The 22,671-nt window shown below is 36.0% G+C and overlaps 4 protein-coding genes and 2 pseudogenes across 4 annotated transcripts; 5 read left to right on the top strand and 1 right to left on the bottom strand.

The window, feature by feature from the left end:
• The first annotated feature begins 1,259 nt into the window (after nucleotides 1-1,259).
• On the top strand, nucleotides 1,260-3,411 carry LOC108211779 (leucine-rich repeat protein 1). Its single transcript, XM_017383464.2, has 5 exons — nucleotides 1,260-1,445; nucleotides 2,366-2,437; nucleotides 2,634-2,679; nucleotides 2,881-2,952; nucleotides 3,139-3,411. The coding sequence occupies exons 1-5, from the start codon at nucleotides 1,442-1,444 to the stop codon at nucleotides 3,167-3,169; spliced, it is 225 nt and encodes a 74-aa protein (XP_017238953.1). The 5' UTR covers nucleotides 1,260-1,441; the 3' UTR covers nucleotides 3,170-3,411.
• On the top strand, nucleotides 3,256-6,817 carry LOC108212920 (receptor-like protein 11). The gene is made up of 3 exons (XM_017384632.2): nucleotides 3,256-3,293; nucleotides 4,004-5,625; nucleotides 5,750-6,817. The coding sequence occupies exons 1-3, from the start codon at nucleotides 3,256-3,258 to the stop codon at nucleotides 6,697-6,699; spliced, it is 2,610 nt and encodes an 869-aa protein (XP_017240121.2). The 3' UTR covers nucleotides 6,700-6,817.
• Nucleotides 6,818-7,430: 613 nt separating this feature from the next.
• LOC108212921 (MDIS1-interacting receptor like kinase 2-like) lies at nucleotides 7,431-10,727 on the bottom strand. The gene is made up of 2 exons (XM_017384633.2): nucleotides 8,023-10,727; nucleotides 7,431-7,752 (listed from the first exon to the last, which is right to left on the bottom strand). Exons 1-2 carry the CDS (start codon nucleotides 10,721-10,723, stop codon nucleotides 7,454-7,456), a joined length of 3,000 nt encoding a protein of 999 aa, XP_017240122.1. The 5' UTR covers nucleotides 10,724-10,727; the 3' UTR covers nucleotides 7,431-7,453.
• A 1,770-nt stretch (nucleotides 10,728-12,497) lies between these two features.
• On the top strand, nucleotides 12,498-16,384 carry LOC108211537 (MDIS1-interacting receptor like kinase 2-like). Its single transcript, XM_017383167.2, has 2 exons — nucleotides 12,498-15,762; nucleotides 15,857-16,384. Exons 1-2 carry the CDS (start codon nucleotides 12,549-12,551, stop codon nucleotides 16,195-16,197), a joined length of 3,555 nt encoding a protein of 1,184 aa, XP_017238656.1. The 5' UTR covers nucleotides 12,498-12,548; the 3' UTR covers nucleotides 16,198-16,384.
• Nucleotides 16,385-18,317: 1,933 nt separating this feature from the next.
• On the top strand, nucleotides 18,318-20,560 carry LOC108212922 (receptor-like protein 9DC3; annotated as a pseudogene).
• A 454-nt stretch (nucleotides 20,561-21,014) lies between these two features.
• LOC108212923 (MDIS1-interacting receptor like kinase 2-like) lies at nucleotides 21,015-22,264 on the top strand (annotated as a pseudogene).
• The last annotated feature ends 407 nt before the right edge of the window (nucleotides 22,265-22,671 follow it).

A 22,671-nucleotide genomic window follows, 5' to 3' on the forward strand; every position in this document is an offset into this window, starting at 1 on the left:
AACTCCAACAAACTCCTAGCAGATATAGATAGAGAGCACATGTAGGGAATATTGTTGGAGATATTGTGTAATTTACTTCTTAAATAGTTAAGAGTTGATTGTTTATATTATTTTTAGAGAAAAGTTAAGGAGTTTGTATAAAATACTATACTGGCATCACACTAATTCAGCGGGAGCTGAAAAAAAAATATACATTGTTTTTTCGAGGTTAGGGGGGGCTCTAGCATCCCCTAGCCCCCCTCTGGTTCCGCCACTGCTTACAACGGTATAACTTTCGTAACAGTTGTGTCATTTTCAATGATACAACATAGGGCGTATAAAAACCGTTGTCTGTTAGACACTAAAGGACAAAAAACACCTTTTTACAATAAGACAGAATTTACGATTAAGTTGTATTGTTAAGAAAACATACAAAATAAACATAAAAAATTTTGATTTGTTTTACACATGACTAATATTGTTAGTTCTCGACATCCGTACGGTTAGATCATCAAAATAAATAATTATAAATTAATATAGGGCTAATTGTATACATAACAAAGATTTGATCCGTACTTTCAAAAATTGTAAACATAAAACACATACTAATATTTTTTTAGATACATAAAATTGTCATGGTATTAAAAAAGAACAATACATATTTGCATATATGCATAATATAAATATATTTTTTTAGATAAAAAATATAAAAATAAGAATTAATCAAGGATACGAGAATTTTTAACTCTTCAAGAAAAATTAACAATTACCCTTTTATCGTTAAAAAAAAATTATAAGATTATTGTTAAAAAAATTACAAGATATATTGTTAAAAAAATTATAGGATTTTTGTTAAAATTTTTGGAAGATCCAACCGTACGAATGTCAAGATATATTGATTTTAGTCATGTAAACAAATAATCAAAAATTTAGACATATTAATTTTTTTGGCTGATCCAAATATCAATACATATTAAGTTTAATCATATGAAAAAATAATAAAAAATTATACAGTCGTCACTTAACCATATGAGTTCCGGATTAACAAAATAATTATCTCTTTTATTCAGGATATGTCATTTTGATCTACTTGTTTCCCCCTCCCCAATTTTTCTAAACTCCCGCCCTTCAGCTCAAACCTAATTGAGCTTTCCCTCCTGCCTCTCACCACAGAAATCTCATCCTTTCATTCTCAAACCTAAATCTAATTTTCTTGTGGATCCCCTTCTCTCTCAGCTCTCTCCCCCCTTTTAAATAATTTAAAAGGAAGAAGAAGAAGTGTTGTGAAGCTGGAGAAGTGTGGTGCTGAAGAGAGTTTTAGGGGTAGAAGACAGAGTGTTCTAACCCTAGAACTAGGAATGTGAAGGCGGGGTTGATTAGCTGCTCTAGTGGAGAAAAGGGTTGTTTTGGTGATGTGGGTAAGATTCTTTTGGGGAAAACGACCAGAAATTCCAAAGCAGAGATGGGTCTCTCTCTCTCCCTCCCTCATCTTTCTCCCACTCTCCCCCTCCCCCTCCCTCTCTCTCCATGACTGTTTATGTTAATTCCATTTTCATGTTATGAATTTGAGAGTTTGAGGAGAAATTAGTCAAAGGGCTAATTTAATATTTTTGCTGAGTTGTTGTATTTAATTATTATTGTTAGTTATAGATGTTCAATGTTTTTGGATTGTGTTTTATTGCTTGAATTGTAGTTTAGATGAGTTATTATTCTCTTCTATTTTAAGGTTTTTTTTCTATTCTTGTGATGGGCTTTTTGTGATTGTTAAGGCTTTTTCTATTTATGTGAAGAGCTTGTTGAGATTGTTAAGGCTTTACGTGTATAAATGAATGTTTCCATCTATATGTGGAACTGTTTCTTAGTATAAATATATTTGTGGTTCTATAGAATGATTCTGTGTCGCTCGCAATTTGGAATAATATTTGCTAGCTTCTTAAACATAACATTCATGAATTTTTTTACTCTGTTGGAGACTCATTTATCGTTGTAAGAAATATCCACTTTGTTCTCCTATATTAAGAGTGTGCTATATCTGCTCCTACCATCCCCATCAGTATCTACTTTTTATACTTCCTTAATATGGCCCAAGATAGGAAACCAGTGCCACAATTCATAGAAGCAACTTGACATACTTATTAGTTATTAACATGCTTTGGTTAAATTTGGAAGCCACCAGTTAGCTTTGCAATATAGGGATCGTAGATTTTGATCTGGATAATTTTGTTTACTCAGAAACATGCCATTGATACTCAACTGGGTGTAAGGTTTAATGTACAAGCATATTATTTCTGCAGGGACCTTGGTATTTTGTTTAGCTCAGTCTTGCGCTGGTCCGGTCATGGCTCAAATTCATCATGTACTAACTGCTTGTTATTTATTGCTGCAGGGACCTTGGTAACACAAATTTGTCTGGTGTTTTGGTACTTGATCTCGGAAAACTCCAATATATCCAATATCTGTGAGTACTTATGAATGCTGTTAAGTTTCCAGAAAATATAAATTAACACAGATCTTTTAACGATCTAAAAAATGTAATCCAAACTTGTTATGATTCAGTAAGCTTTACAAAAATAACATTCATGGGACTATCCTAAACGAGCTGGGAAATTTGAATAATCTAATAAGCTTGGACTTGTACAACAACAATCTCACAGGGATCATTCCTCCTACTCTGGGAAAGTTGCAGTCTCTTATTTTCTTGTAAGTCGGCCTTCTCACTAAAGTGTCTCCATTTATATATGCCTGTAAAAATTTATTCACCTAAATTATCATTCAAGAAGACTGCTGGCTTATTGGAAAGGGGGATTCTAGATAAAGTCACGAGTCCCTTTTCTTTGTATATATCTCAAACATCACTCTATGTACTGACTGTGAATTAAAACTTGACATTCTCTTTGGCAGGCGTCTGAGCAATAATCGTCTCGTTGGGAGAATTCCCAGGGAACTTGTTAATGTTTCCACCCTAAAAGTCGTGTAAGTGATCAACATTTCGTTTAAGTTGCATATCTAGAGTAGTCAATTTACTATGAATTTCATCCAGACATTCATCATCTAGCTCTATTTTGTAATTTGTATGACCGATACATAAATTTATTAGAATATTGCATTCATTAACATTTTAAAAAGAAATTGACAAAAATTGTGTGTTTCTTATGCCAGGGCTGATGCATTCAAATGGAAAGGCAGGTAAATGAATTAAAGAAGAGGGCAGAAGATACAGAAGCCAAGATTGATCTTCTTACCAACCAAGTGGTTATTATTAAAGAAAGGTCCAATATGCCTCTAGATGTTACCATTTATTGTATGTATTTTAGGTATTTATATATTTGGGATTTGCCACCCTCACGGGAAATATTTGTGGATATTAGATGGTTTATGTGATTTGGTTGTAACCCTGGTTATTAGTACGTAATGAAAAGTTTTGTTTACAAATTTTTGGCTTTTTAATTACATTCTCTAGCTTATTTTAATTGAGTTATGTAAAATCATTGTCAATTATGTTTTTAGGTAATGGGATAATATATGTCCATTGTCATATAGAACATGATACAATAATCATTATTCATTAAAAACATTGTCTCATAAAATTGAAAACAATGATTTCTTGTTACAAAACCATTGTCCAAACAGATGACTTGCAATAATGATGAAACAGAAACAATTGTTAAAACATGTAAAAGACAACCAACTATCTAAAATAAAACCATTGTCTGACATAACTAAACACAATCACCTCAATAATTAAAATATTGTTAGAAGGGCCTTACACAAGTGGGCAGGTGTTCGAAACCCGTTGTACAAGAGAGGAAAGAACGAGCTTCTCTATTTCAACTACCGTTGTATGATCCTCTTTCCAACAAGTCTGGAGAGCTACTAAAACTGTTGTGGATATCCCCTCTAACAACATCATTTTTGAAAAAAACTATTGTTAACAAGAGTTTCTAACAACACCACGTTTAAGAGAAAACGTTGTTGGTTCTGGGTGTTGCACAACAATTTTTTTAACGTAAACCATTGTGTTCAGCACTATCACACAACGGTGCGCACCGTTGTCTGATACGCATATCAGACGGCGTCTCGATAGACCACGGTTTTCCGTGGTCTCAGACAACGGGCAAAAACCGTTGTGTGATGCTGAATCTGTCGTAGTGTCTTTACTTCCACAAAATGTAAAATCCTCACCAAGAACCGAGGCAGAAGCTCTTGTCGCATGGAAGAACAGTTTATTGCCATCTTCTTCACTCGATTCTTGGTCCATAAGTAATCTCCAAAACCTGTGTATATGGAATGGCATTACCTGCAATGCTGCAGGAACGGTTTCTAAGCTCAACATTTCCACTCAAGAAATCAACGGAACGCTTGCTCATTTCAGTTTCACTTCATTTCCAAACCTCACTTCCTTAGACTTGAGCATCAACAAATTTTCAGATGGTATTCCAGTACAGATTGGAAATCTAAAACAACTCATGTACTTGAGCTTTTACGGCAACTATCTTAATGGAACCATTCCTTACCAAATTAGTCATCTACAGAGATTACAGTATTTAGACTTGGGATCAAACTTCTTGGTCGATCCAAACTGGTCCATGTTTCTGGACATGCCATTCCTGACACACCTCAACCTAGAATTCAACCAACTTGCTTTAGAATTCCCATCATTTTTGATAAGTTTAGGGAATTTAACTTTTCTCGATTTGTCTTTGAATAAGTTGACAGGCTCTCTACCTGAATCAGTGTTTGCGCATTTGGCTAATCTTGAATTTCTCAGTCTAACTGATAATTTATTTGAAGGGCCATTGCCAAGATATCTTTTTAAACTTTCCAAGCTCAAAGAACTCCACCTAGGAAGGAACAAGTTCTCAGGTACTGTTTCTGATAGTTTAGGTCTTTTACATAATCTTCAAGTTCTTGAGTTATATAACAATTCATTGGGGGGAAATATTCCTGCTTCTGTAGGTCAACTTAAGGAGCTTCGAAAACTTAATCTCAAAGAAAATCAGTTGAATTCTAGTATTCCTCCTGAGCTTGGTTTGTGTACCAAGCTCAATTTCTTGTCTTTATCTGGTAACTCGCTTACTGGGACTTTGCCCTTGTCCTTTTCAAATCTGACACAAATTTCTGATCTATGTCTATCGAATAATTTTCTGTCCGGTAAGCTCTCACCTCAATTCTTCAGCAACTGGACTCAATTGAAATCACTGCTGATTGGCAATAATACCTTAGTTGGTGATATTCCTCCTGAAATTGGTATGTTGGCAAATCTCAACTACCTCAGTCTGTATAGTAATAGTCTCACAGGACCGGTTCCCAGAGAGATTGGAAAATTGAAAGGGCTTATGATTTTAGACCTGTCGCAAAACCATCTATCAGGTTCAATTCCAACAACAATCGAGAACCTTACCAATTTGGCAGCCTTGTTTTTGTTCTGCAATGATCTTAGTGGAAAGTTAGCTCTGCCAGGAAACCTCGATATCAACAAAAAGCAATTGTATGGATCAGTGGAGGTGCCTGATTCCAGTGCTGATTTTAGTAGCTTGCAGATACTATTACTTCATTCCAATCGATTTTCAGGCAGCATACCAGAGGACATTGGGAAAACTAATCCCAACTTGACTTATGTTGATTTATCAAAGAACGACTTTTCTGGTAAGCTTTACAAGGCATTCACAGTTAGCTTTATTCTTGAATTAAAAATAATCATTTCAATTTCATGGATTTTGTATGCATTGTCGCTCTAATACAACAATTTGATTTGAATTTCACTTTGAAGGATCGATTCCCCTGTCCTTGGCCAACTGTAAGGAACTGAAGATTCTGGATCTTGGAAACAACAACATAAATGATACATTTCCACCATGGCTACCTAGCCTTCCGGAGCTTAAGATCCTGGTCTTGCGATCTAATCGTCTTCATGGCAACTTAAATTTTACCAAGATAAAATATCCATTCCCCAGGTTGCGAATCATGGATCTCTCTCAGAATCAGTTCAGTGGGCACCTGCCAGTCAATTTTTTTGACAATTTAAAATCTACGGCCTCATCTGATGAATTTAATATGAATACATTAATTATGGGATCATATTACCAGGCTTCTACTTCACTGATTATCAAGGGAAAGGAGGTCCAAGTGTATAAAATTCTCAATATCTACACAAGTGTAGATTTATCAAGCAATAATTTTTCTGGCAAACTTTCAGAGGTCTTCGGAGAACTTATATTACTCCGGCTGCTCAACATATCTCACAACCATCTTACAGGCCGAATCCCATCCTTGCTGGGAAATCTGAGTCTTCTTGAATCGCTAGATCTGTCTTCGAACCAATTGACAGGTACAATTCCATGGCAATTGACTAGTTTGACTTTTCTTTCAGCCTTGAATCTCTCAGAAAACAATCTTTCTGGAGAAATTCCACATGGGAGGCAATTCGACACGTTCAGTAATGACTCCTTCTTAGCTAACATGGCCTTGTGTGGTGTTCCTTTGACAAAGAAATGTAAAAGTGATGAAATGCCAACACGAGAAGTTGATGATGAGGAAGATCAATTCACATGGAAAATGATCGTAATGGGGTATGGATGTGGACTGGTATGCGGATTGTCCACAGGATACATTGTTTTCAAAACTGGAAAACCTTGGCGGTTTGTGAAATTCATTGAAGGAGCTCAGCAAAAGTTGATAAGAACTGCCACGAAGAACACACGAGTTTTACCATTCGAGTAACACGTGTTCTGAATCACACTCAGCATACAGAGATCCTAATAATGTGCAAGTATAAGTTGTGCAGTCCTGCAGTTTATGTTCTAATAACGAACTCATTTGAGTTCCGAAGTGCATGTAATCTAACTAGTTCAAAATATAACTATTCCCTCATTTATAAAAACTGTTTCATCTTATCAAAATTTCCCAGTTCAGTGCCAACAATATATTTCAGAACCACAAGGAGAAAAAATAACGCGATTTGGTCAAATGCGTCGATTATCTCAAGAACAGAACAAAAAGTAAAGACCATCTCCTGTAAGATCCAATTAACAAACTTTGGTTGCCAGTCAACTATGTCACTTAATTTCTCCCCGAATCTTACTGCACGAAATTGTGAGAATACGGTATCCAAATCTAATACCAAACAGATTAAACGACACTTCAGCATACTCTTCTGTGACTTATAAGTTCAAAATAATCTGTCGCCAAAAGTGAGCTACTTTCTTAATTGGGCTTTTTTCAAAAGTACCCGAGCTACAAAAAATATTTTCAGAAATATTTTTAGGAAAAGTAATATTTTCAAGAATACCGATTTTTAAAAAAATATTTTTAAAAATACGGTTTGCAACTGTTGCAACCATATTTGCAACTCATCAATCAAAATCAATCACAAATGCAACTCATCAATCAAAATCAATCACAAATATATGCAACTCATTTTCAACTTATGCATGTATGAAACATACTATGAATATTAAGGAGATAGAAAATCAGTTTAAATCTGATTTCTTCTTGATAGTTGTTGCGCAACAAAACGCATATTAGGTCGTGCCCCTGGTGAATAAAGCGTACATGCTAGTGCAGCTCCAACAACTAACTTCACTTCCTCTGCAATTGTTGCTGTTGGAGGTGGAAGCCGGTGGTCAACTACTACATCATTCAAAGTCAAGCATTGATCACTTGACAACGTCGAAAGGAACTCGCCAGGGTGTCTTCCCATCATTACCTCCAACCCGACAACTCCAAAGCTATAAACATCAGATTTTGTTGTGGCAAGCATACTAAAGGATAGTTCTGCACATGAAACAAAACATGCATGTTATTACACTGAAGATACTGATGGGACCGGTTGATATTTAATGCATAAAAAGTAAGTATAATGAAGAAAAGTAGTAGGAGTCGTTGATTTTATATTATAAAACTTTACTATATTTGGTAATTTGGAAATATAAAGAATTGGATGAGACATCTTAAAAAGGAAAGTGTAAAGAACTGATCATTACTGAGAGAGTAGAGATTAAAGTACGGTTGTACGTGTATTATAATGAGATGAAAAAGAGGTACCTGGTGCCATGTAGCCATAAGACCCTGCAGGATTAGTCCAGTTTAATGAGTCTGTACTCAACAATCTTGCAGTGCCAAAATCTGAGAGCCGCGGCTCCAATTCTGTATCCAGCAAAATGTTATTCGGTGATATGTCCCGATGCACAATAGGGGGAGAGCAATCATGATGCAAGTAAGAAAGTGCATGAGCCAATCCTCTAACAATTTTCACTCTGGTATCCCAACTTAAAGCAGATGCCCCCTCATCACTATACAATAACTTGCTCAAGCTACCTTTCTCGACGAATTCATATGCCAAGTAAAGGGAATTTTCCCTGGAACAGAATCCATGGAGTTTGATAATATTACGGTGCCTAACTTCTGTTAATGTTCGAATCTCATTCTCAAAGCTCCATCGACTATTTTCTGTAGCACTGCTGGAGTCTGTTATATTAAGCCTTTTTACTGCTATAATGTCACCATTAAACAGATTGGCCTTATACACAGTTCCAAATCCTCCTCTTCCAATGCAGTACCTTTCACTGAAATCTTCAGTGGCTTTCACAATATCTCCAAATGTAAACTTCCCTTCTCTTTCCCAAATAAGGGATTCATAATTTTCGGAATTAATTGTCTCCAAGTCCCTTCTCTTGATTTTTTTATGACACATAAAACATCCAATAATAACTACAGTCCCAGACACTAAGAGGCTGACCACTGCAATAATGGCACCAATTATTGCTTTCTTACTGGACTTGGAAGACTCAAAAGACGTAGACGGACATGGGGACAATCCTTCAGCATTCCCACACAGAAGTGAGTTTCCATTGAGAACTTTTGCCACTTTTCGTTGGAACAAGGGTATAGGACCAGACAAGTTATTGTAAGATAAATCAATAGTTTGCAAACTTATCATTTCGGTAGATAGTGAGGAGGCAATTTTACCAGAGAGCTGATTGTGTGAAAGATTTAAATTCTCTAAAACCTTTAGTTTTCCCAAGTTAGAAGGAATGATGCCTGAAAGTGAATTGCTACTTAGATCCAATGTAATTTGCAGCTGACCCAAATTGCCAAGTTCAGACGGTATCTCTTCTGAAAAACTGTTCTGGCTAAAGTTCAGGCTCAGTAAGCTCTCGCAATTCCCTAGCTCTTTTGGTATGCTTCCCTTCATCTTGTTTTTGGACAAATCAAAATAGGCGAGCTTTGATAATTTGCCTAAACTCTGAGGGATGTCTCCAGTCAAATGATTACTGCTCAAGTTGAGTTTCAACAACTGGATCAAATTTCCCATTTCATTTGGAATCTCACCTGTCAACTCATTAGACTCCAGCTGCAAAACTCGCAAATTCTTTAAGTTTCCAAGCTCAGCTGGAACTGCCCCTGAAATTTTGTTCCGTGACATTTCTATATTTGTAAGATTTGTACACTTTCCCCACTGGGAAGACAGCTCACCTGTAAACTTATTGTCACTTAGAGAAATGAAATCAAGATGCGGATGAAAACCAAATGCATCAGAAACATTTCCTGAGAACTGGTTTTTATTGAGACGGACTCTACTCAATTTGGTGCAGTTTCTGAGGCACCTTGGTAAAACCCCTGAAAAATTGTTTTCCGCAACTGTGAACTGTTCAAGGGCCAAACCACTGCACAATCCTTCTGGCAAGTTGCCGGAGAAGTAGTTGTGGGAAAATTTAGCAATGGACAAATTGAAAATCTTTTTTCCCAAGTCCTTTGGAATGCTGCCAGAAAATCTATTGTAATGAAGATAAAGAAACTTCAAGTGACTTAAGTCTGCAATTGAATCAGGCAGCACTCCATAAAATTGATTATTTTGGAGATCAAGAGTTTCCAGCTCTACCAAGTTTCCAATCTCAGGTGGAATAGTTCCACTAAGATTATTAGAGTGCAGCTGTAAGAGTACCAACCTGTGCAGCTTTCCTATTGTTGCTGGAATTGAACCTTCTAGATGGTTTCCTGACAAGTCTAATTCCAGAAGCTCTGTCAAATATCCAATCTCTCCTGGAATTCTTCCCTGAAAGTTATTCCTTCCTAGGCGAAGTTCTTTTAGCCTGAAAAGCTTGGAAATATTTTTTGGCAGCGGACCTGACAACTTATTCCCTGACAAATCAAGAAAAGTTAAATTCCTAAACCTTAATACAAAACGCGGAAATTCTAAAGCAAGTTCATTGTAGTTTAAGTTGAGGTACGTCAAGACTGGCATGTCTAGAAACATAGACCAGTTTGGATTAGCCAAGTAATTTGAACCCAAATCTAAATGTTGCAGCTTCTGAAGATGGCTAATTTGGTAAGGAATTGCACCACTTATATTGTTGTCGTAAAAACTCAAGTACTGAAGTTGTGTTAGATTTCCAATTTTGGATGGTATCATGTCGAATAACAGGTTCGTATTCATGTCCAAGGAAGTGAGGTTTGGAAATGAAGAGAAACCGAAGTGAGCAACTGTTCCATTGAGTTTTAGGCCGGAAATGTTGAGCTCTGAAACTGTTCCTGCAGTATTGCAGGTAATGCCAGTCCAGTTACAAAGGTTTTCGAGGTTGCTTAAGGACCAAGAATCGAGAGAAGCCGAAGGTAATAAGGTGTTCTTCCATTTGACAAGAGCTTCTGCCTCAGTTCTTGGTGATGATGTTAGAATTTCTGGAACTACTGAGATGAAAAGAACATGAAATAGCAGAGGAACAAGAGGTTTCTGAAATATTGCCATTGCTTTATATATTTTCCCTGTTGGTTTGTAGCTGATTTTTTATTTGAAAAGCTGGCAAAACATCATCAGATTGTGTATTTAATGTTGTCCCGCAAACGAAAATTATTGCTTGGATTTTTCTTGGTTGGTAATTTTCAGAGGAATTTACTAGCTTGACTTTGTAGCTGGTCGTCGCAAATGATAGAGGCGGCATTTTTTAATTTTTTTATCAGGGGATCTGAAGCGCGGTTAGTCAAAAAGTTGATAAACTTCTTTTTTTTTTTGATTTTCAGTCATGATTTCTTTACAAATCAGAGTCATTTCTTGGCGGAGTGGTCAGGGGTTAAGATGATATGGATTTAAGGTATCATATCTGATATCATTTTTTCTCTTTGAGAGTTGAAATCAATATATATAATTTTAAAAAATAAAATAATTTTTATATATTAAGAGAACTATTGTTATTATATATTTTTTGCATCATTTGATTATTTTTATATTAAACATTACTCCCTTCGTCCCTTCTTATATGTTCATTTTGACTATTTTGACTATATTAACTGAAATTTTTATGTATCATATAATTGGAAAAAATAATAAAGATTATATAATCAAAATAGAAGGACGTGGGGAGTAATATTTAATTACTTAAATAAAAGATAAAAGTTAAAAATGAATTGATCCTCGTACATCCATCTCATACCTACCTTGTATCAAAAACTCATATAATGGGGATATGAGACATGAATTTGAAATTTTAATTTTCTAATTAAATACTAGATATGAGTTTGGAATGAAAAAAGATTTCATATTTGGATGAACCAAACAATCCCTAATATTTTTTTCATTTGAATAATGGATAATCTTGATTATTCGGTTAATGACTATTATTCTGAGTTTTAACCATGTCCTTATTTCGATTTCTTATACACCAAATTTTTTTAGTTTCATATCAGAACCAAGAGAATATTCATATCAAGATGTGAAGCCATGACTTTCGCAAACACCAAATTTTACGTAGGATTATGAACTCACAATATGCCAATGTTAACACCATACCATAAGGCAAAGTGCTAAAGTCGCAATTTGCAGTTTCCTCGGTCCATCTTAGCATCTATTCATTGTGCCCACAATTTGTGTATAATTCAAAATTCTATTAGAAAAGCAAAACTCATTCAAGTACGAAATTGAACACTTTACAATATTGAGTTCCTTAATTTCCAATTTTTTGTATTTGACAAAGATGTGGAATATTTTGGCTGTCAACATTTATTAATTTGGTCACAGAGCATATAAAGTCTTAAATTTTTGGGAAATAATAATCCCTCCGTCACATAATACTATTCATGTTTCTCTTTATCACGTTTGTCAACACACTTTTTTTATCGTTAATATTTTTAATTTTGTATTAGTATTAAATATAAAAACTTCACTATATTAAAAGTACCTGTAAATACGAATCTAACAAAATCACTAATGATTATATATTTAATCTTATAAATTAAACGTAATTTAATAATTTATCTCATGTTATGAACAGTCCCGACATATCAAACGAGAGAAGTATAAAGCAACATAGGGAGTATTTGATCATAAAAATAAAATCATATTCATACATGTGGATGAGAAGGAAGGAGGGAAAAAGGTTCATAAAGTGGAGAAGGTGACAAGAGTGGGAAGATTCCTAATATATTTCCATCAATTTTAAAATTTAAAATTATTTTTGAAAATATTATTCGAGGACTGACTACAGAGTCAAGCTAGTCAAGGGTCCTTTGGCCATTACAAAGCAAGAAAAATCAAAGCAAAATTCTCTATATGGGAGACAAAAATACATAAACTACCAATGAAAATATACAGAGGAATGGGAATACTTCACAATCCTCATGTTTTACTGCTGCTGCATGTTCTCTTCATCTTTGCACTGCAACAAAAAATAACATCATCACCAAGAACTGAGGCAGAAGCTCTTGTCAAATGGAAAAGCAGCTTATTACCTTCTGCTTTTCTCGATTCATGGTCTTCAGAAAATCTCGAAGACCTTTGTAACTGGACTGGCATTACCTGCAATGCTGCAGGAACTGTTTCGAAGCTCAACATTTCTGGTCAAGAACTCGACGGGACACTTGCTCACTTCAGTTTCTATTCATTTAGAAATCTCACTTCCTTGGACTTGAGCAGCAACCTGTTATCAGATAGTATACCAGGGGAGATTGGAAATCTGACAGAGCTAGAGTACTTGAGCTTCGATGACAACTATCTTAATGGTAACATTCCTTACCAAATTAGTCGTCTTCAGAAGTTACAATATTTAGACTTGGGATTGAATGACTTGGTTAGTCTAAATTGGTCTATGTTTTCGGACATGTCAGTTCTGAAACACCTCAACTTATACTCCAATGGTCTTGCTTCAGAATTCCCACCTTTTGTGTTGAGTTCTAGGAACTTAACTTTTCTTGATTTGTCGTTCAATGAGTTGACAGGCCCCATACCTGAATTATTGTTTGTCCAATGGCCAAATCTTGAATTCCTCAAGCTTAATGATAATTTTTTTGAAGGGCCATTGCCAAGATATATATCCAAGCTTTCCAAGCTCAGAGAACTTCACCTAGGAAATAATCACTTGTCAGGGCTGATCCCAGATAGTATTGGTCTTTTACATAATCTTCAAGTTCTCGAATTGTATAACAATTCATTTGAAGGAAATATTCCTTCTTCTATCGGTCAACTAAAAGAGCTTCAAAAACTCTCTCTTAGTGAAAATCATTTGAACTCTAGTATTCCTCCTGAGCTTGGATTGTGTACCAAGCTCAGCTTCTTGGCTCTAGCTGTGAATTCGCTCACTGGCCCTTTGCCTTCGTCCTTTTCAAATCTTAGACAGATTTCTGAATTAGGTCTTTCGGATAATTTTCTTTCTGGAGAGCTATCGCCTCAATTCATCAGCAATTGGACTCAGTTGACATCACTACAGATTCAAAACAATACTTTTGTTGGTAAAATTCCACCTGAAATTGGTATGTTGAGAAATCTTAACTACCTTTATCTATATAGTAATAATCTCACTGGATCAATTCCCAAAGAGATTGGAAATCTGAAGCAGCTTCAGGAATTGGATCTATCAGATAATTATCTAGAAGGTCCAATTCCAGCAACAATTGGGGACCTCACTAATTTGGTAGTTTTACAGTTGCAATACAACAATCTTAGTGGAACTATTCCACCTGAGATTGGAAACTTAACACTGCTGAAACTTCTTGATCTCCAAAGTTGTCAACTTTATGGTGTGGTTCCCAATGCAATTACTAAATTAAGTAACTTGCAGTCGCTTTATCTTCATTCCAATAGATTTTATGGCAGTATTCCAGAGGACTTGGGAAAAACTAATCTGAATCTTTCCATTGTTAATTTTTCCTACAACAACTTCTCTGGGGAATTGCCAGAAGGATTGTGCAGTGGTTTGGCCCTTGAAAGGCTTACAGTTACAGCAAACAATTTTTCAGGGGCTTTACCAAAGTGCCTGGGAAACTGCTCAAAATTGAGTAGAGTCCGCTTGGATAGAAACCAGTTCTCTGGAAATGCGTCTGAAGCATTTGGTTCTCATTCAAGTCTTGATTTCATTTCTCTGAGTGGCAATAAGTTTACAGGTGAACTGTCATTCCAGTGGGGAAAATTTGTAAGTCTTACAAACATAGACATGTCAAGAAACAAAATTTCTGGTGCAGTACCAGCTGAGCTTGGAAACTTAAGGAATTTGCAAGTTTTGCAGCTGGAGTCAAATGAGTTGACAGGTGAGATTCCCAATGAAATCGGAAATTTGACCCTGTTGCTGAAACTCAACCTGAGCAACAATCATTTGACTGGGGACATCCCGCGGAGCTTAGGCAAACTATCAAAGCTCATCAATTTTGATTTGTCTGCAAACAAGATGAAGGGGAGCATACCAAAAGAGCTTGGGAATTGTGATAGTTTATTAAGCTTGAATTTAAGCCTGAATAGTTTCTCAGAAGAGATACCATCTGAACTTGGTAATTTGTTTCAGTTGCAAATTACTTTGGACTTGAGTAGGAATTCACTTTCAGGCACCATTCCTTCTGATTTGGCAAAATTGAAGGTTTTGGAGAATTTAAATCTTTCACATAATCAGCTCTCCGGTGGAATTTCTTCTTCACTGTCAACTAATATGATTAGTTTAGAAATGATTGATTTATCGTACAATAACTTTTCAGGCCCTACACCCTTGTTCCGACAAAATGTGGCAACAATTTTCTCAGGAAACACACGTTTGTGTGGAGAGGATGAAGGATTGTCCCCATGCCATTCAACATTTTTCAAGTCATCCAAATCTAGTAAGAAAGTCATCATTGGTGTCATTGTTGCAGTGGTCAGCTTCTTATTTTTTGGAACTATTACTATTGTTGGATGTTTTGTGTGTCATAGTAAAATCAAAAAAACCAATTCAGAGAAATTTGAATCACTGATTTGGGAAAGAAAAGGAAAGTTCACATTTGGAGACATTGTGGCAGCCACTGAAGATTTCAGTGAAAGGTACTGCATTGGGCGAGGAGGTTTTGGAACTGTGTACAAGGCCAAATTGTTCAATGGTGAGATTGTAGCAGTTAAAAGGCTTATAATAACAGACTCTAGCAATTCTACAACAAATAATCGATGGAGTTTTGAGAATGAAATTCGAACCTTGACAGAAGTTAGACACCGTAACATTATCAGACTTCATGGGTTCTGTTCCAGGGACAATTGCCTTTACTTGGTTTATGAATTTGTCGAGAGAGGTAGCTTGAGCAAGTTGTTGTATAGTGATGAAGGTGTTTCTGCTTTAAGTTGGGATGTAAGGGTGAAAATTGTTAAAGGATTGGCCCATGCACTTTCTTACTTGCATCATGATTGCTCTCCACCTATTGTGCATAGAGATGTTTCACCGAATAATATCTTGCTCGAGTCAGAACTGGAGCCACGGCTCTCAGATTTTGGCACTGCAAGAATGTTGAGTACAGACTCATCAAACTGGACTAATGCTGCAGGGTCTTATGGCTACATGGCACCAGGTACATCTTTTCAACTCATTATGCAGAAATGTGTTAACAATATCAATCTCAAATAAATGCATTACTAAAATGAATATGTGTTTTTCATGTGTAGAACTATCCTTTAGTATGCTTGTCACGGCTGAGTCTGATGTTTATAGCTTTGGAGTCGTGGCGTTAGAGGTAATGATGGGAAGACACCCTGGGGAATTCCTTTTAACTTTGTCCAGTGATCAAGATTTGACTTCTAAAGACGTAGTACTTGATCATCGTCTTCCACCTCCAACAGACAAAATTGCAGAGGAAGTGAAATTTGTTGTTAGTGCAGCTCTAGCATGTACGCGATACTCACCAGGGTCTCGACCTACTATGCATTCTGTGGCACAAGAACTATCAAGAGCAACTCAAATTTACAAGACCGAATCATTCAGTGTCCAGTTGCACGAGTCTATGTAAAATTTTCAAGCTTTTCATATGTGAATTCATTGGTTGTGTAAACAGGTTCTTGTTTGCGAGGAGTTTAAACCATATTCAAACACTTAAAAATTTTAAGTCATGTTCGAACCATGTTCAGACCTTGGCCTAATTGGCCTAATTTCCGGGGTGTATTCAATTGGGATTTTAATGGATTGTTTTTAGTCTATGGATTTTAATGGATTGTATGTGATTTTGATTTTGTGCGGATTCTTGATAAAATGTCGCAGAATTGATAGGATTTAAGCACAATGCTTCAAAATCTCATTGATTTTGGTGGGATTTCAAAAAACTTAAAATAAATAATGCCACAAAATCCATCGGTCTATGAAATAAAAAAAAATCCATCAGCATTTGAATACCATCAGATTTTAATGGATTTTAAACAATCTCAATTGAATACCATCAAATTTTAAAGCATAATTTAAAATCCTAATTGAATACCACCAGATTTTGTAGCATAATTTAAAATACCAATAAAATACCTCAAGATTTTAGTGGACTTCAAACAATCTCAATCAAATACCCTCGGATTTCATGAATGCAAAAAAATGTTTTGAAATCCCAATCCAATACATCTCACTTAACTCATGTTCAAATTGGGTATAAAGAATTGCTATCAAATGCATGGATTCATCTCATTACATATTTTTAAACGAATCAGAATATATCACATCGCATCTGTGAACTATATAGTCAACACCAATTTGGGACATCTAGCATTACTATTAAAGACGATTTCGGATATCGGTGGTTTGGGAACTCTGGCATCATTAAAAGGAGAGTTTATCACTGAGGAGTAACTAATACAGGTTCAACTGTACTGAGCAATGTGACACCTCTTCAACCACTTAACACTTGATAGCTCAGCTTAACCACTCTTATATAATGCCTGGAACTTCACGAGAAAAGGCCCATATGCCACAATTTTTGCAAGTAATGCCCAAAATAACAGAGTTAGGAGAAATGGGCTAAAATATCATTTATTAACGTCGGATAATCGAGCGTTTTGATTTTTGGAAGAAAACGCTAGATCTTGTTGTGTTTAGGTCTGAAATCACAACAAAACCTAACACGATCGGGCGTTTTAGGACTAAAACGCTACATGAAATAGCGTTAAGGGTCTCAAAAAGCTAGATCGTGTAATGTTAAGAAGGGAATGAAGTTAAACACCGCACAATCTAGCATTTTGAATTGCAAAGTTGTAGGTGGGAACCATCTTTTCTGACAGCGGTATTTGAGACCTTTTTCTTAAAAGTTGTGGCAGTGAGGGCAAACACCCGAAGTTCACATGGCTTAATAAAAGTCAGAAAGTGGTGGCCATTCAAATATTGTTATAACACAGATGGCCAAGTTACTCGAATCTATGAGTTTATGATATTAGCTACAACTTACAACATCAAAATAAGCTACGACCCGGTTAAAGAAACTGAAACTGATGTCTTCCTTGGCCAGAACTAGTTATTTAATCCTGATCCTCATCATCTTCATGCAGTTGGTTTTAACTCATGCAGGTTCGTATTTTACTAGTCGTCTTCAAGTTTTAATCAGCATGGTTTTTTTTATTAATAGTTCACCGCGCACATCTTATTTGTCGTTGTTGTTGTTTAATGAGGTCTGCAATTTTTATTGGCAGATGAAAATATAAATATTTTAGCTTCTACCAGACCATCTATGGGGCGAACCCGTCGCCACAGGGACCATCCACATACCTTCCATCCTCCGCCTCCACCTGTACATGCTGCGAATCCGGATGCAAGTCCAACTCTTGGGAGGAAGCGACTAAAGGAATCACCGTACCATTCGGCCCTATGCCAAATTTACGATATTTGTTAAAATATTTTTGTGATATCACAATCTATAGTACCATTTGGTGTCCTGCCAAATATACGATATTTGTTAGAATATATCGAAGATATCACTAAATTGCATCTGTATTCTATAAATTGTTCTTTGTATTGCTATTGGTTGTTAGAAATCACTAGATATTGTTAATTTCATCATAAGCCTCTTCTTGTTGTACTATTTTATGTTAATTTCATTTCACGACTTTCGCTTAATATAACCTCGTCATTAACAACTAACACAAAAGCCCTTGTCAAATGGAAGCACAGTTCAACACCATCTATTTCACTCAATTCTTGGTCCCTAAACATTTTGTAACTGGACTGGCGTTACCTACAAGGCTGCAATACTTGCAGGTACAGTTTCAAAGCCCTAATCAAGAAGCGGTGGCAATTTTGGGTTACATGTCGGGTTCAGATCGGTAAGCTGATAATTATTCAAACTAAAATTACTCAAAAATTAATATTACATGAAATTGAATATTTAAATTTTAAGAGAATAAAAATCTATTTTCTATTCAAGAAGAGGGGTGGCAATTTTGGATTACATGTCGGGTTCGTGTCGGTAATTAGCTGATAATTTCGGTTCAAGCTAAAACTATTTCAAAGTTAAAATTGCATGAAATTGAATATTTAAATTTTAAGAGAATGAAATTCTAATTTGAAATCACTTTCGAGTTTTGTTACGATAAATAAGATTGTGAATTCCCAGAGAAATTGGGAAACTGAAAAAGCTTTTAGGTTTAGACCTTTCTAGAAACCATCTAACAGATTCAATTCCAGTAACAATTGGGAACCCGAGTTTGCAAACTCTGCTCCTGGGATCAAACAAGTTTACAGGTAAAGTTCCAACTGGATTAGATAACTTTAAGACTTCTGCTGTAGCTAGTTTCTTCTGTTAATTACAAGCACATTGTAGAGTTAAGTCATGATATTGATTAAAAAGATAATATTCATCTGTGTAATAAAATTAATGTTAAGTTCATATGCTATTTCAATTTGTAATAATATTCTAATAGAAAAGAAACATAAATATGGATGATATTATTATAATATTTAATAGAATGTTAATATTTACACTTGAATATAATAAGAATCTATCATGAATTATAGAATGTATTGTAATTCTGATCTGTGAAAAGGAAGACATAGGATGAACACCCAAATCTTGTCAAATGCACTTCTTTCCTAGCAGTAATTTGGTTTCGAGAGATTTATCCAAGCTCTTTCATGTCTGGCAGGAAATATTCCCAAAGCGTTGTGCATTGCGATATCCCTTGAGATTCTTGACTTGTCGAGAAACAACTTAAGTGGTCCGCTTCCTCACTGTTTGACAGACATCAGCACTCTATCAATACTGGATCTTCAGAAAAATCAATTTCAGGGGACTTTACCACTGACCTTCACAAAGAGCTGTCAGCTGACAAGTTTTAACATTAATAGCAATCACTTTGAGGGATCAGTACCCCTGGCATTGGCCAATTGTAGGCAGTTAAGGATTCTTGATCTTGGAAACAACAAAATAAGTGGCTCATTTCCACTGGAGCTAGTTACTCTTTCAGAGCTTCATATCCTTGTCTTGCGGTCAAACAGACTTCATGGTAATTTAACTTTCAGCGAACTAGAACATCCATTCCCCAAATTACGAATCATGGATCTCTCTCACAATCAACTCAGTGGGGACCTGCCATCTAATTTTTTCGACAGTTTCAGAGCCATGATGAATTCAAATACACTAGCTGATGGGGATACAATAAGAAGGGGTTCATATTATGAAGCTTCTGTTTCATTAACTCTCAAAGGAAAGGACGAGGTTGAAGTGATCATAAAAAGAGTTGTCAATATTTACACAAGTATAGATTTATCAAGCAACAATTTCAGTGGAAAAGTTCCATAGGTCCTCGGAGAACTCAAATCACTCCGGCTGCTCAACCTATCTCATAACAGCCTTACAGGCCATATCCCATCCTCTCTGGGAAACATGGATCTTCTTGAATCTTTAGATCTGTCATCAAACCAATTGGCAGGTACAATTCCGGGGCAATTGACTAGTCTGACATTTCTTGCAATCTTGAACCTTTCGGAAAACAATCTCTCAGGAGAAATTCCACATGGAAGGCAATTTGACACTTTTAGCAACGAGTCATTCCTCGGTAACTTGGCCTTATGCGGTGCTCCTCTGACGGAGACATGCAGATTGCAGACGCGATAAATCACCAATACAAGAAGTTGGCAAAGATAAAAATGATGATGATGACGAGGATGGTGAATATTGGTTCACATGGGATATGATCCTCATGGGTTATGCATGTGGACTAATATGTGGATTGTCGACAGGATACATTGTTTTCACAACTTCAAAGCCTGTACGACTTGTAATATTCATCGAAAGAGCTCAGCAAAAGTTAATTGCAAGATGCATGAAAAAATCAAGAGTTGTGTGTTCTGCATCATAATGTGTAGACATAGAGATTAGAGATTTGATCCTGTATCAGAAATCAAGCCATTATAAAATAGATTATCTCTTTTCTATGTAAAATTTCAAATTATATAATTTATATAAATCCCAGTTAACATAAGAACTCAAATTGAACTACTCCACAAGCTCAAGGCAGAATTTCTGATGACTTTTCAATTTAACAGATGAAATTTTATTTATTTTCGTACTTAGAATTTTGAATTACATGTCGAATGTGGGACACAATACATAAATGTTGAAATTGATAGATGGAAATTTCCATCTAAAAATCAATCAGGAAAGAATTATTCAATGAAAACATTTCCTCTTTCAAACTAGTGGTCTGTTTAAATACTTAAACTTGTTTAATTATTATGACTTTTGATTTTATCAAGAATCATAACTCATTTATATGTTATAAGTAAAGAAATGAAAATTAAATATATCTTTCGACTTATAAGCCCGAGCTATTGTGAACACAACCATGTCAAGTGGACATGAAGATTGCTGTCAGTGTTCCTCTGTGAGGCCTACAATGAGATAAATCAAAGCAAAAATTTATATCTGTGGGACAACATTAGGTACACTGCTATAAATCCCATAACATGTTACTAGCTTCTCACAAAATACTAATCAAGGAAAGTTCACATTTGGAGACATTGGAGCAGCCACTGAAGATTTCAGTGAAAGGTACTGCATTGGGCGAGGAGGTTTTGGAACTGTGTACAAGGCCAAATTGTTCAATGGTGAGATTGTAGCAGTTAAAAGGCTTATTATAACAGACTCTAGCAATTCTACAACAAATAATCGATGGAGTTTTAAGAATGAAATTCGAACCTTGACAGAAGTTAGACACCGTAACATTATCAGACTCCATGGGTTCTGTTCCAGGGACAATTGCCTTTACTTGGTATATGAATTTGTCGAGAGAGGTAGCTTGAGCAAGTTGTTGTATAGTGATGAAGGTGTTTCTGCTTTAAGTTGGGATGAAAGGGTGAAAATAGTTAAAGGATTGGCCCATGCACTTTCTTACTTGCATCATGATTGCTCTCCACCTGTTGTTCATAGAGATGTTTCACCGAATAATATCTTGCTCGAGTCAGAACTGGAGCCACGGCTCTCAGATTTTGGCACTGCAAGAATGTTGAGTACGGACTCATAAACTGGACTAATGCTGCAGGGTCTTATGGCTACATGGCACCAGGTACATCTTTTCAGCTCATTATGCAGAAATGTGGTAACTTTATCAATCTCAAATAAATGCATTACTAAAATGAATATGTGTTTTTCATGTGTAGAACTATCCTTTAGTATGCTTGTGACGGCTGAGTCTGATGTTTATAGCTTTGGAGTCGTGGCGTTGGAGGTAATGATGGGAAAGACACCCTGGGGAATTCCTTTTAACTTTGTCCAGTGATCAAGATTTGACTTCTAAAGACGTAGTACTTGATCATCGGCTTCCACCACCAACAGACAAAATAGCAGAGGAAGTGAAATTTGTTGTTAGTGCAGCTCTAGCATGTACGCGATACTCACCAGGGTCTCGACCTACTATGCATTCTGTGGCACAAGAACTATCAAGAGCAACTCAAAGTTACAAGACCGAATCATTCAGTGTCCAGTTGCACGAGTCTATGTAAAATTTTCAAGCTTTCATATGTGAATTCATTGGTTGTGTAAACAGGTTCGTGTTTGCGAGGAGTTTAAACCATATTCAAACACTCAAAAATTTTAAGTCATGTTCAAACAGGGGTGGCAATTTCGAGTAACGGATCGTGTTCGTGTCAGCAATCGGGTCCATTTCGGGTCAATGGGGTGATTTTCGGGTCACCTTCGGGTTTCTGTCTCAGTAAATCGGGTTTCGGGTCAGGTTTCGGGTCGTGTCTGATATTGCCACCACTATGTTCAAACCATGTTCAGACCTTGGCCTAATTGGCCTAATTTTAACTCATGTTCAAATTGAGTACAAAGAATTGCTATCAAATGCATGGATTCATCTCATTACATATTTTTAAACGAATCAGAATATTATCACATCGCATCTGCGAACTATATTTGATACCAATTTGGGACATCTAGCATTACTATTAAAGATATCGGATATCGGTTTGGGAACTCTGGCATCGTTAAAAGGAGAGGTTATCACTGAGGAGT

Source organism: Daucus carota, chromosome 3 (assembly GCF_001625215.2).
Source record: "Daucus carota subsp. sativus chromosome 3, DH1 v3.0, whole genome shotgun sequence".
Taxonomy (NCBI): Eukaryota; Viridiplantae; Streptophyta; class Magnoliopsida; order Apiales; family Apiaceae; genus Daucus; species Daucus carota.